General features: G+C 37.8%; 1 protein-coding gene across 4 annotated transcripts in view; it reads right to left on the minus strand.

Annotated features, from left to right (window-relative positions):
• Positions 1–14,596, minus strand: part of DLG5 (discs large MAGUK scaffold protein 5) — a 158,945-nt gene that overhangs the window by 35,918 nt on the left and 108,431 nt on the right. For all 4 annotated transcript variants that reach the window (XM_074232926.1, XM_074232924.1, XM_074232925.1 and 1 more), the window contains 6 exons: positions 12,443–12,568; positions 9,091–9,223; positions 7,100–7,227; positions 6,350–6,525; positions 2,623–2,726; positions 1,938–2,030 (listed from right to left, as the gene is read on the minus strand). In XM_074232926.1, coding sequence (XP_074089027.1) covers positions 1,938–2,030; positions 2,623–2,726; positions 6,350–6,525; positions 7,100–7,227; positions 9,091–9,223; positions 12,443–12,568 — 760 coding nt within the window. The remainder of the gene's footprint in view (positions 1–1,937; positions 2,031–2,622; positions 2,727–6,349; positions 6,526–7,099; positions 7,228–9,090; positions 9,224–12,442; positions 12,569–14,596) is intronic.

Below are 14,596 nucleotides of genomic sequence, written 5' to 3' on the forward strand. Positions count from 1 at the left end.
TGTTCTTGTGAACATCTCCAGAATTTTTAAAAAAAATTTTTGGAAACTGGGTCTTCCTATCTCAACCAGCTGGAAGTACAGTTGCCATTCATAGGTTCAATTCCACTTCCAATCAGCACAGAAGCCTTGGCAGCTCTGTATCCAATCAAGGTCAGGGTAACCATTAGATTGGACACTGGGTCAGCTCTAGCCTAATTACAGCCCAGAACTCTCAAAGTCGATCAATACCCCCAATCTTAATATCCCCAGTAGCAGAGGCTACAGGCATTCATCATCGCACCTAGGTTTTTAATCAATATTCACTCGCACATGCGCATGCAAAAACACACACACAAACACACAAACATTGACTGTCTCTCTGTCTTTCTCTAAGTGGCACATTGAGAAACAGAGACTCAAATAGAATATTGTCAAAAAATAAAAAAAGAATAAATTTTTTAGAAAAAGAATATTATAATAGCAAAGACCAAGAAACAAAGTAAACAATCATTGATAGGGGTATACCTAAACAAAATGTGATATCATGCCTGTCATAAACATTACTTTGTTGCAAGAAATAATAAATGTGATGACAACAAAGAAGTATGAGAAGAGTACAGGAGTGAAATGACCTCTTGGGAATTGGGAAAACAAAGCTACACAATTGACTTCAATAATACAAATATAAAGAACAACTATAAAACAATCAAACCTGAAGGCTGCAAAATTATAATGGCCAAACTCCGTCAAAGAATGCTATGAGAATTGAACACTGGATACAATATATGATTTTTTTTCAATATTCTTGCTAATTTACTTAAATTTTTATTTCTTTTGTTCTTTCTTAGGATAATTTGATCAAGGACCTAGATCTCAGAGGCCATTATTATAAAGAATGGCATGGGTAAGGAACGAGGGGAGAAGGAGGAGATTGGAGAAAGTAGAAAATACTGGTCACTTGAAAAAAATCACCCAACCAATATATCAGTCAAATCTGACAGTATTTGTAATTATCCATACCCATAGTCCCCCACATCTGCAAAGGAAGAGAGGTATGTTGTTGTTAAACATCAACATTCAAGGCCCCAGTCTAGGTACCCAGAAAACAAAGATTAAACAATAACATATTCCCTTCTCCTAAGTAATTTACAGACTTGGGGGGAAGGAAGGAATACAAAAGAGATAAGTAAACATAACAGGTAGAGTGGGAGGGAGAAAAAAAAAAGGGGGGGATTGAAACAGGTATGAAAGAACATTTTATCCTGGGGAGATCAATGAAGGCTTCACAAAGGAGGTGACTCCTAAGGTGAAGGGATGGAGGGGAGGGAGGAGAAGGCAAAGAAGAAAGAATACCAAGTATAGGAGATAAACTGCAATGGAGACGCTTAGGAGATGGCAAAGAAAGTCAATAACACAGTTTGATTAAAATGTATAAAGCTGGAAAGAAAGACTGAATGCAAATTAGGAAGATATTGAAATGCCAAGATAAAAAGCAATAGGGGGCAGTTGAAAGTTTTTAAGTGGGAGGGATGATGTCCATCAGATCTGTGCATTGGAAAGATGACTAGAAAATGATTAAAATATTTCAAATGAGAAGTAACAAAGTCCCAAACTAGAAGGTAACAGAATGAGGATTCTGGAAATGTTTTACTGGATTGCATACATATAACCTTTACCAAATCACTTACCATCTTAGGAAGGGGGGAGGAAGGTCAAAGAGGGAGGGAGAAAATTTGGAACTCAAAAAAAAAGTTTTTTAAATGAATGTTAAAATTTTTCTTTATATGTAACTGGAAAAAAATGTTTGTTGACAATAAATGAAAAAAGAAAAAGTTAATAGATTTTAAAAGGTATTCATGTAAGACATATGCAAAATGAAGTTCAATTTCTATTTTACTTTTTACCTTTTGCCTCTGCCCATACACCAAAAAGAGAAGCCTGAAATTATAGCTCTTTACCTTCATTAGTGAGAGGGTCAGGGAATCCCGGCAGTTCCGGAGTAGGGATTCACATTCAGTCAGAGACTTGTTATCTAGTGCAATGCCATTAATCTGGGGGAGATGGAGAAATAAGACAGGTCAGATCACAAGAGAATCCTGTGGAACCCCTACACGTATGTGAGGCAAGCACAGAGCTATTGAGACACTCAGTTATAGCAGGTGGTATCACAGCATCATCCATTTGAACTGAAAGTGGCCCCAAGGCCAGTACCATGGATAGTTCCCAAGGGACACATCACATAGGATTAAAAAAAAGCCTCACCAGTGAAAACACACACACACACACACACACACACACACACACACACACACGCACGCGCACACACACACACACACACACACACACACACACACACAGATAATTTATGACACAACTCCCCTGACCCCTCCATTAAGAAATAAAGAATTCTTCTAATCGCATGTGGGGCAATTCAGTTCTAAATTTCATATCCCTGGCAGTTTATTCTCACAGAAATAAGTTGCTTTAATCCTTATTTCTTTTTATGTGAGGGGTTAGTGGAGTATAGTAAATATATTCAAGTTTGATGAGTTCCTAGTGATTAGGTTGTTTTTCTTTTCTCAAATGTAATTACATTGTCCATGTCTGGTAGACACCTCCTCAGGTTTTCTGCATTTGACTTACAGCAATAATCCTGTCTCCCACTGTAAGGGATCCTTCTTTAGCAGCAGGGCTTCCAGGAACAACAGCAGCAGCAAACACGCCATTTTCTAGGCTGATGCCACTATCTGGAATCAACAAAATAAAACTAGTCTCTCAAGTCCATGGCCTATTGCCAACCATTTCCTGACATCCCCCCCCCACCACCCATCTACTGACTTTTCCTTTTCAATTTTTTTAAAAGGAAAAAGGGATATTCAGAAGAGAAAAATAAGCATGACTCAATCTAGTCACATTAAGTACATCATCAAACCCTGAAGTGTTCCAGTTTAGTGAAAATTTCAGGTAACTGAAATTTATAATTTCAGGCAGTGACCTTTTTTGGATTACTTTACAATTATAAAATATAGTGGCTAGAAGGAAGGACAGGGACAGAGATCAGGCTTGTTGTTCAACTGCTATTAGGAATGCCTAGGTACAAAAGCTACCTCTACTCATGCAGGTTACTCCTTTCTCTGTGATGTTTTAAGAGTGATTCAGGCATTAAGAGACTGAAGTGACTCGACCAAGATCACTAAATTCTCTGAAATTTGGTTTTCCTGACTCCAAGGCTACTCTCTATCCATTCATGGCTCTCATTTGGTTAGATAACTTTCTAAAATACATTCCTGACTCCCTTGATTTCATAAGCTCCCTTGATTTCACAAGCAGCAATGTCCTATGGGACATTTCTCAGTCCTATAGTCTGAGAAAATTGCTTGGACACTGAGAGGTTAGACTTATTTGCCCAATCACATATATATATACATATATATATATATATATGTTGTCAAAATAGGGCTAGAATCCAGCCCTTTCTGTAAATTAAACTTTCTCTCATTGCCCTGAAGAGAGCAGACATTTAATTCCACAAATAGGCACCTGCTTGGTTCCATAAGCTTCAACTCATCTTTCATTAAAGGTGAATGGGGGGGGGGGGCAGTTAAGTGACCAAGTGGATAGAGCACTGGTCCTGGAGTCAGGAGGATCTGAATTCAAATTTGACCTCAGACACTTGATACTACCTTGGGTTAGTCACTTAATCCCATTGCCCTACAAAAAAAAGTGAATTGCTTAGGGCCACAATTATAAATACCAACTATCAAATACTCCACTGTCATGATATTGACTTCAGGGTTACTGAGTTGTATGCAGGTTGTCTGTCCCTATAACAACTGGCCCTAAATTGTGATTCTAAGGTTTCTTCCTCCTCCTTCCTGTTAACTATCACTTATCAGTGATTCAACTACTGGAAATCCCATCCACCTACCTCATCTGCTTCTAAATCTGCTAACCTAAAATGGTAAAAAAAAAAAAAAAAAAAGTGTAAATTTATAAGCAACTCTATGCCTGATTCTGACCCAAGGGCAAAGGATAAATAAAATATATGAACTTGAGAAAGCTACATTTTGTACAGAGTCCTTTTTAAACTGACCTTACGACTGAAGCCAAATTCTTCAATAGATGACTACATTCTATCAGCTCATGCCTACCTGTGGGTAGCAAGCCCTCCTCCCTCTTTTAAATCTGGTTCTCCTAATCTCTGGCCTCTAGAACCTGTATGAGATCATACTCGCTTTCAAAGTTTTCTCTGACCATATTCTTATCTAAATTATTCCTACCTTTTCTGAATCCCCAGGCTTTATTTGTCAAACTTTTTCAATCTCTTCCTTTCTGGGTGCCTTCTATCTCCTGGAATAACTGAAACCTGAATTTACCCTGAAGAAACCATATACTTTAGCTTCCTTTCCAAAGAGGACGGACTTTCTCTCAATTATTGAGCTTTCTGAGTTTTCCCCACAATACAAAGGACAAGGAAAAGGAGTCAACATCCAGTTCGGCAGGTAAAGGTTGAAAGAGATTACCCCAAAGAACCCTTCAAAATTTTATGACTCTGAGATCAATGTTGTCTTATGCCATTCCCAGATCTCTGGTTTTTTTCCACTATCACTCAAAAACTCCTGCTTCATTGATATTCATGCCATTCTATTAATATTGCTTTCTCTGAAATCCTTATCCCTATATTATATTCACCTCTAAGAGACTTTCCATCTTCTTCAAAGGGCATCAGCACTGAATTACAGTCTTTCTTTCCCCTCCCCCCATAAATCTTTGGTTGTTTGGTGACCCTTTGAGGACAACCCTGGCCATTCCACTTTAGCCACCTAGAAATGGTCAGTTCTACCATCAGCATCCTGAATTGGAAAATAATCTCCTACATTTTCCCTTCCAAGAACCTTGAATAAATTTATACCTATATCTGCTCGCTGTTTCCAACTTTATCTTTATTTCTTAATCACAACTGCAAACCTTCATCCCTTCATTTTATCACTTCTGCTATGATTTTACTTTCTTTCCTCCACAGTCTTAAGTTTATGAGAGGTAATTCAACCCATTTCTCTCCTCTATCCTTAAACATCTCACTTCTTAGCCCCATTCCCATCACTGCTTCCACTCAGCAAATCCCCATACCTATGTAGCTAAACCCTACCATATACATCTAACTTCTCTGTTGCTACTAAGGAAATAAAGGCATCTGAATGAAGGAAGTCACATAGATGTGCTGACTGGGTCTGCTACAATTAATGCTCTTTAAATTTCAATTTAATGTTTGTTTTGGGGGTTGTTTTTTTTTTCTGGTTTTTGCAAGGCAATGGGGTTAAGTGACTGCCCAAGGTCATATAGCTAAGTAATTAAGTGTCTGAAACCTCATTTGAACTCAGGTCCTCCTAACTCCAGAGTCAATGCCACCTAATTTGGTTTTTGTGAGTGAATAGTTACCCTTTCAGTTCAATTCTACCTTAACCACTCTCCCTCTCAATCCATTAACAAGAAATAATCATTCCTTGTTGCAGACCCTGAACAAAGTTGGGAAAAAACCACCATTCATTCCCCCTCTCAGCTGGGTTTTTTCCCCCCTCACACATACACACACACACACACCTTCACCCTTCCACACACCCTTAATCCCATTTTCCCTAAGTTGCTTGATGGCAGAGACTGTCTTTTTGGTTTGTATTTGCATCTCTGGCACCAAGATGCAAATGGTTTCATGGTTTCTAGTAAGCATTCCGTGAATGATGGCTTTCTGCCCACCTGCCCGCCCACTGAATTAAACTGCCAGATGATTTGCATTTACTCATGTCTCAACCCCAAAGCCTCCATGCAATAAAATGGAGGGCTACAGAGCAACCCTTGCCCCTCAAAAAGAATTAAAAATACTATGCCTTAATTGGAAGCATGAGACAGAAATAATGTGCCAACTGTGTTTGCTGGTGAAATGTCAGAATGTCAGAAACTCATCAGGTGAAATCTTAAGTGTGATACATTCAACAAGTCATTTAAGGATGAAATGACAGAGATTAGACCAACCAAGGGGTTCTTAAACCTTTAGATGAATTAGCAATATGGACAATTCAACAGACCCCTTCTCAAAATAATGCTTTTATGTGCATAAAATACATAAAGGAGACCAATTATACTGAAAACAGCTTTTAAAATATTTTAATTAAAAAGAGAAAACAAATAAGGTTATAGAACCCCTGGATTAGATCATGTCTATGTCTTGCTCTAGTTCCGACAGTCATTTGTGTTCTAAGATCTCAATAAATCAAGTGGGTCTTCCTGTGTGTAGAGAGACCTCAGGTCCCCTATATATCGTTTCAGATTCAGTATCCTGAAAATATATCTTCTGAAGTCCCTGGCCTGTTACCTTTGTGTCCAGTCAGGTTAATGTGAAGCGGTGTTATCACTTTGCCTCCCAGGGACTTTCTTCTCCGAACCACCATGTTAATGACCCCTCCTCCACTGAGCACAGCCTTGACCACCTGTTTTTTGTCCTTGTTGGTAAGGTCCACATCATTGATTCTGAGTAGCCAATCATTCACCCTGGCAAGGGGCAACATCAAATCATGACCAACTGAAGCCTATAAAGCAAATCTTCCCTCCACTCCTATGGGAGGGATCCATCATTTACCTCCCCACCCCTCCCAGTTCAGGCAGATTTTAACCTCTATGAAAGAGGTACATATATCTGCAGAACTCTCATAAGAACAATACTATCCTGTTCTCAACTGGAAAAGAAACAGTCAAACACTTAACCCACCTAGTGTCTACTAGAAAATTGGGCAGGAGGAGCAGTGAGAGGAAGGTGGGAGTCATTCAATAGGAAGGTAATGGAGACCATATACCTTCTTAATAAAGAAATGACAGTTTTGAGTTTTGCTGGAAAAGGAGAATAAGATAAAAAGAAGAATAGATTCTGGAAGTCACTAAGATTATGAGATATATTTTTGTACATCTTCTCTGACTCAGCATGGATTAAATCTAAAGATAGGAATCAAATTTAATAAAGATTTTATTGTTTCCACTCCTAGCCGTACCTCTACCCCATACTCCCTGACCAATGACTCATTGTCCTAACTTCCCCAAAAGACCACAGACCACCCCATTCCCTCATTACCTTAATCGACCATCTGCAATGCTTCCTTTGTCTACTTTAGTGACAAAAATACCACAGTCCCCAGGGAGATAGGGTTCATTAACACCTTCGGCCACATCAAATCCAAGTGCCTTCAAATCCATATCCTCCTAGGAGAAACAGCAATGGAGCATGAGAAATGGAACAGTCAGGAGAAACCAGGGAAATGTTAACTTGCACCAACACAAATCCATTCACAGTGGAAACTAACTCCTCCTTACTTTCTGTTCCTACCTGCTTTTGCAAAGTCTTCCCTAGTGCCTGCCACTCAACAAGGCCACTTTGGTCACAGCTTTATAGACTATTAATTGTTGGAAGGTACCACTGGACAGTGAAGAGAGCTCTGATTTGAAATTGTCCCTAGTTCCAAAATAAGTTTTGTTGCTTATCTGTCTGAACTTGAGAGTCATTTAACAGCCCTGGGTCACAATTGCCTCATCTATAAAAATGAACTACATGGCCTCAGGACTCTTCCAACTTTAAAACTATGAGTAAGTACATAACTCTAATTCTAATTCATTTGATCATATGGTCTAATAAAGGCTCTCTATTTCTCTTCAATGTGAGCAAGCCAGTTATTTGTAAAAAAAAGATTAACATAGTTTCTCTCATTTATTTCTTCAAGGACCATGACTTGAATGGGGAAGGCAGAGTAAGAGAATCTACTGGACTCCACATTACCAGGTCCATGATACCACACACCTTTTGATGACTGGACAGAGTTTGTAATTTTTTTTTTTAACCTCGCAAAAGTTCCGTCCCTCGTATATTCTGTCCCTCAAACATTCTATTCACAGGTCCTTATAGTTCAATCATTTCATTATTAGCATTTGTTCCAACCTGCCTTCTTTTATAATGACTTCAGCAATAGATGTCAGAAGCCATAAAATATAAGGAAGACAGTGTAGGCTTTAGCTATAGATCACAGTAAAGAATTATTCTTAGTATAGTGGATATAGAGCCAGTATCAAAACCAAGAAGACCAGAATCAGAGTCCCAACTGATGCACACTGACTATATGACTTTGAGTAAGTCATTGAACAGCTTAATGTCCTAAGCTAGAGTGAGCACCAGATTAAAATGTTTTGAGGTAATAAGTAAAAATACAACACAACATAGATAATGCTAATTTATGGTTTTCTAAGTCAAGATAGGGAACAAGGATCCCCTTCTGTTCTAAGTAATTTTCTATAAACACAAGTTCATGGAGAAGGGGCTGACCTATATTGAGAGAGGGAATTTCCTCAACAATGAAATCACAAGTACAATCCATTATCCTTATCCCTAATAATGAAAAAAAAATTTATTCCCCCCAAGGAAAGTTATCAATTATATCCAGAAAACTGGATGACTAACCCTGCCAAAGACTCAGATATATACTGTTTTTTTTAAGGTTTTTGCAAGGCAAATGGGGTTAAGTGGCTTGCCCAAGGCCACACAGCTAGGTAATTATCAAGTGTTTGAGACCGAATTTGAACTCAGGTACTCCTGACTCTAGGGCCGGTGCTTTATCCACTGTGCCACCTAGCTACCCCTCAGATACATACTCTTGAGGGGCAGCTAGATGGCACAGTGGATAGAGTGGATAGAGCACCAGCCTATGTCCCTGAGTTCAAATCTGACCTCAGACACTTAATAATTACCTAGCTGTGTGGCCTTGGGCAAGCCACTTAACCCCATTGCCTTGCAAATACTGAAAAAAAAATTAAAATTAACAGATATATATGTACTCTTGAGTACAAATATTATCTCATTTGATCTTCAAAACAACCCCAGGAGGTAAATGTTGCTATTATTCCCAAGTTATAGTTGAAGAACTTGAGCCCAACAGAGGTTAGGTGACTTGGGTCCCACAGCTAATTTAGTGTCTGAGGCTGCATTTGAACTCAGTTCTTCCTGACTCCAGGTCCAGCACTTTATTCACTTCACCACTTGGGTGCCTTGTTCTGGAAATAAAGTTAAAATCAACTTACTCTGTCCTTTTCAAACTCTACTATTTCTGTTTCCCACTCCATAGAATCCGTGTCAATGGCTGAATCATGAGAACTATGAGCCATCAGCTGCCGGAAACGGGCCTCCTTTTCCAGTTGGTTCTCCATCTTTTCCCTATGGAAAAAGAAAGTTTTAGAGCTGAATTTCTAGGAATTCCTGCCTCCTATGTTGCCAAATCATGGGAAAGTTCTCCTGTGGCATCTCAAAAAGCTTAAAATCATACATTAAAATTAAAGGGCAAAAAGGAAGCCTCCACACACACCTGAACATTGATAGCAATATTTTTCTGGTAGTGAAGAACTAGAAACAAAGAAGACATCCATTAATGGGGAAATGGCTAAACAAATGGATTTCTTACTGTACTCTAAGAAAAGACAAATCTGACTACAGAGAAGCACAGGAAGCAGAACTAATAAAACAATATATGCAAAGATAAATAAAAAGCACCACTAAACAACAGAAAGCATTGTAAAAACTATATATCTATAAAAATATATTTTATAAAACAGAACAATTCTTTCCTCTTTCATTCTCCAGTTAAAAACAGGAGATGATTACAAAGGGTAGGTAAATAAAATAATATAAAGTTGTTTCCTACAAGTAAAGGCCCAGCAGAACAAGTAGAATCTTTACAATCAAAAACTGAGAGTATAAGGAAGAAGAGAAGCTGATACTAGGGGTAGACACAAGGACCCGAGTGTGGAATTCCTAGAAAAAGAAACTTCCTTTACCAATGCAAGTCAGCACCTTCCTTGTAACTTAATAGTAAAGTAAAAGAGGGGAAGTCACTTGCCACCAGGGTGTATCAGAGGCAGGAACTAAAATAAGATTCTTTATGGAGCTGAGGTTGGATCTCTATCCAGTTTAAAAGATGCTGCTTCCTGGAAGGATTTGCATGAACTGATGCTGAATGAGATGAGCAGAACCAGAAGAACATTGTACACCATAACAGCAACATGGGGGTGATGATCCACCTTGATGGATTTGCTCATTCCATTAATTCAACAATCAGAGACAATTTTAGGGTATCTGCAATAAAGAATACCATCCATATCCAAAGAAAAAATGGTAGAATTTAAACAAAGACCAAAGACTATTACCTTTAATTTAATTTTTTTTAAAAAGGTTATTATGTAATTTTGCTATCCTTTATATATTTTTTTCCTTAAGGATATGATTTCTCTCTCAACACATTCAATTTTGATCAATGTATGGAAACAATGTAAAGACTTCTGTGGGGGATGGAAGGAAGGAATTGAGATTTGGGCAAAAATTGTAAAATTCAAATAACAATAAAAAAAGAAAAAAGATGCTACTTCTAAAAAGGGTCATTAGAGAGAACATATTTATTTATCCAAGGACCTAAAGTTTATTTTGTAATATTTCACCTATTTTTTTTAAATTCTAGGAAAACTTGTGTCCAAAAAGGTATAACTAATAAAACACAAAAGGAAAATAGATTTTTCTGGCCCTTGCAACAAATATCCTGAGTCTGGTTTCTAATTTAAGTTAAAATTTTTTTGTTCTTGTCTAATTTCTGTCATTGCTTATTTCTTTTTTTTTTTTGTCTAGTTCTATGACTTCATCAGTGTAAGGAGCTCCAAGTTGAGGAAAAACTTTCTCCACTAATTCTCTGTTACTACTCAATGAGAATAACTTTTTTTTAACATTCATTTTTTTCAATTCCAAATTCACTCCCTTCTTCCCCTACCCAATGGGGTAGGTATAATTTACATTAAATATGTGAATTCATGTAAGACATCTTCAACTATAACCTTAAAGAGACATTAGGAAATTGAGAGGTTCAATGACTTGAGCAGGGTCACTCCACCACTGAGTTAGAGGCAGATTCCAAGGCATCCTGCCTATACTACCAGTCCAGCTCTCTACCCATTAGGTCAGGCACTTCTTTTTGACACTCACATTTAGGGAAATATCAGATTAATACACCGGCAAAAATTGCCTCTCAAATCAAGAGCCCTGAACTGGGAAAGACTGTAGAATTCTTGAATCCCCTGCAATTTGCTTTCCTTGATTAACGATGATTGCTGCTGAAATGCTACTCTATTCACTGGAAACAGCAAATGGTTAAAAAAAAAAAGGGGGGAAAGCCAAGAAGTACTATGGCTGTTCCAAAATGCCTTTCATAAAAAGAGTATTCCTCCTATAATGGTCCAGAATAAGTTTCAGAATCTGAGCAAATTTTCTCTTATATCAGTATCAGCTCAACAGCAAATCCTCTCTCTTCCATGAAGCCTTCCCCTACCTACCAGCTCATATTCCTGGGGGCAGCTAGGTGATACAGTGGAAAGAGCAGTGACCTTGAAGTCAGGAGGACCAGAGTTTGAATCTAGCCTCAGACACGTAATACTTACTAGCTGTAGGACCTTGGGCAAGTCAATTAACCCTGACTGCCTCACATCCAGAGCCATCTCCAGTTGTCCTGATTCATATATCTGGCCACTGGACCCAGATGTCCAGAAGAGAAAGTGAGGCTGGTGAGTTAGCACAGTATCTCTCACTCAAAGCCAATCCATGTGCTTGTCATGACATCACCTCCCTGATGGCATGGTCTTCTTTCATAATGAAGGACAAACATCATCAGCTTATATTCCTAAACCTGTTAAGGTACTTACTTCATCTAAGTATTCATTTGAGTATTCCATTCATCTGGTACCAAAGTCCTACTTTCAGTTTAGTTTTCTTTCTCAACATGTATGACTTAGTTCCCCATATAGAGGGTTAAGTTCCTTGAGGTCAGGGACCCTTTCATACACTTCTCTTGTAAAGCATCTAGCACAGAATGCCTCACAAGGGGCAAGCATTTCAATGATTGTGGAGGAATGACTCATTGACAACTCTTTTCTGGGGTGTTCAAGGCTCCCAGATAAGAGAGAAGTAAGAGAGAGAAGAGGGAGCAGATACACATAAATATAATATGTTAAGATTTGGAAAAAAAGCACTTTACACTATTTCATTTTGACCTTTTCAACAATTTTGTGTTGCAGTTGGGAAACAAAGGTTCAGAGGTTAAATGACTCAGGTGGGTATTAATCCATGTCTTTCCAGTCCAGTGGTCTATCTGCTTCTATAAGCTGCCTCTCAAATTGACCTCATTATCAAAAGAAGAGTAGAAACTCAGCATTTCTACACACCTTATGGATGAAGGGGAAAAGGGAAGGTAAAAGGGACCTTGAGATTACACAGTCAGGCCAGGGAAAGGACTGAAAATCTAGCCTCCAACAGTTAAATATAGTAACCACCAGGCTTCAGTGAGCCTTGCCCCCACCCCCCAAAGTCTGAGGGATGCTATGGAGGCACACACACACATACTTCAGTTCCTTAAGCTCTCTGCCAGCATCATTCTTCTGTTTCCTCATATCATCCAGATTGCGCAAGGCTTCAGCCAGGTCACTCACTGCTCGATCCCTCTCACGCCGTAGATTGTCACACAAGGTCCTGGGGTAAGAGAATACGATCAGGAATGAAAGAAGGTGAACTCCTGCAACTAAAAACTGCATCTCTTTTCCCAGCCCACTGACAGTTGCAATGTACTATAACAGAATATAAATTCCTTGAAGGCAGGAGCTCTTTCATTTTTGGTTTTGTGTTCCCAGAATCTATCACAGTATCTGGCACGCAAAAAGAACACAATGAGTCATTGGAGACCAATAGATTAATGGAATTATTTATCTCTGGACAAGATGATATTTTTAAGGGAGAAAAATTCCCTTACTCTAGAATATTCTAACAAAATAACCTTGAAAACAATTTCCAATGAACCATTCTTTAGTTACTTTCTTTTCCTCCTCAACAACATAAATAACAAAAAACAAAGGCAAAACCTTTGAAACAAATACAAGTAGTCAAGTAAATAAATCCCACCATTGGCCATGTCTGAAGGCATCTATCTCAAACTACATCCAGAATCCATCACCATCATTGATCTAAATGAATACATGACTTAGATATATATTCATAAGCAAATGTGATTATCTTTCAGACCTATGGATAGGTGAAACATAGTCAAACACAGGATAGAGAGAATTACAGAAGATAAAATGGACAATTTTGATTACACAAAATTAAAAATGTTTTGCAAAATCTTAGCAAAATGAAAACAAATATAACTAAAATAAGAAAGGAAATTATTGACAGAAAAAACATTTGTAGGTAATTTCTCTGATAAAAGTCTATGTGGGACTTATTCTAATTTAAAAGAATAAGAGCCATTCTCCAATTCATAAATTTTCAAAGGGTATTCACAGGCAATTTTCAAATAAAGAAATTCAAGTTATCAATAGCCAATAATAGTTTAGAAATGAAAATTTAAATAATTTTGAGGATCTATCTCATCCATCATGCCACAGCTTCTAAGTGTCTGGGATTTGAATCCAAGTTTTTAAAGAAAATTCAGAACTCTACCCATTAGATAACATTTCTACTCACCCTAAAAATTATTACCCTCCCTAAATTATTTAATGTCTGCAGAAGTCCTTTGTAATAATTCTTATATGGTATAGGAATGGTGAGGGAGCTAAGACCTACAACCCTTTCCCATAATCTCAATGACTTTGTAATTTCTTTATAAGAATTTAGCAATTTCTTTATAAGTCTCTAAGCTTTAGGCAAGGCAGAAGAAAAAGAAACAAATAAGCACCACTCTCTTCTAAATTAACCATCAGTCATTCAAAGTCCATCACCTGCGTGAGAATGAGCAATGTGGGTCAACACAGGCAGAGAGATCCAGACCTTCATTCTGCTAAGCTACAAGAGGTCCTTGTAAATCCCAACTTACAAGCTTATCTTTTCAAGGAGTAATACAGCTAATATTTATATACAATTGACTTGTGGATAATATTTTTCTGCACATTATCTTATTGCACATTATCACTTCACCACCCAGAGAAGAAGGCAACATAGACATTATTTTCCTCCTTCTCAAAGTGAAGATAATTACTAACTTAATTTATAATTATTTCATATAAATTACTTCATTCAAACCTCATAAAGACCCTCCAAGGTTTGATCCTAGAGGGCCAATGAAACATGTTATCTACTCCTGACAGAAAGGTGATGGACTCAAGATGCAGGAGATGCCTAGTGTGGGAATTTGTTTTACTCGACTCTCCATTTTTATTACAAGGGTTTTCTTTTTCTACTGAGAAAGAAGAGAGGAAAGGGGGAAGGGGAGAAAGGAGAAGGAAAAGAAGACAATTTTTATTAATCAAAACATTTAATTTTTTAAAAATTCTACAAGTTAAGTACCATTCAATCCCATTTTACAGAAAAATGAGATGGTAAAGAGGTTAATTGACTCACACAGAGTCATACAGCTAGCAGATATATGAAACTATATTCAAACCAGTCCTTCCTTATTGCAAGTCCAGCACCCTACCTACTACTACAAATTTCCTCAAAGAAAGAACAGAGAAGGGACAGAGATATGGCTCAAACAAATACAAAACTCTTCATCTTTGCAAAGCA

The sequence above is a fragment of the Macrotis lagotis genome, chromosome 4 (assembly GCF_037893015.1).
Source record: "Macrotis lagotis isolate mMagLag1 chromosome 4, bilby.v1.9.chrom.fasta, whole genome shotgun sequence".
Taxonomy (NCBI): Eukaryota; Metazoa; Chordata; class Mammalia; order Peramelemorphia; family Peramelidae; genus Macrotis; species Macrotis lagotis.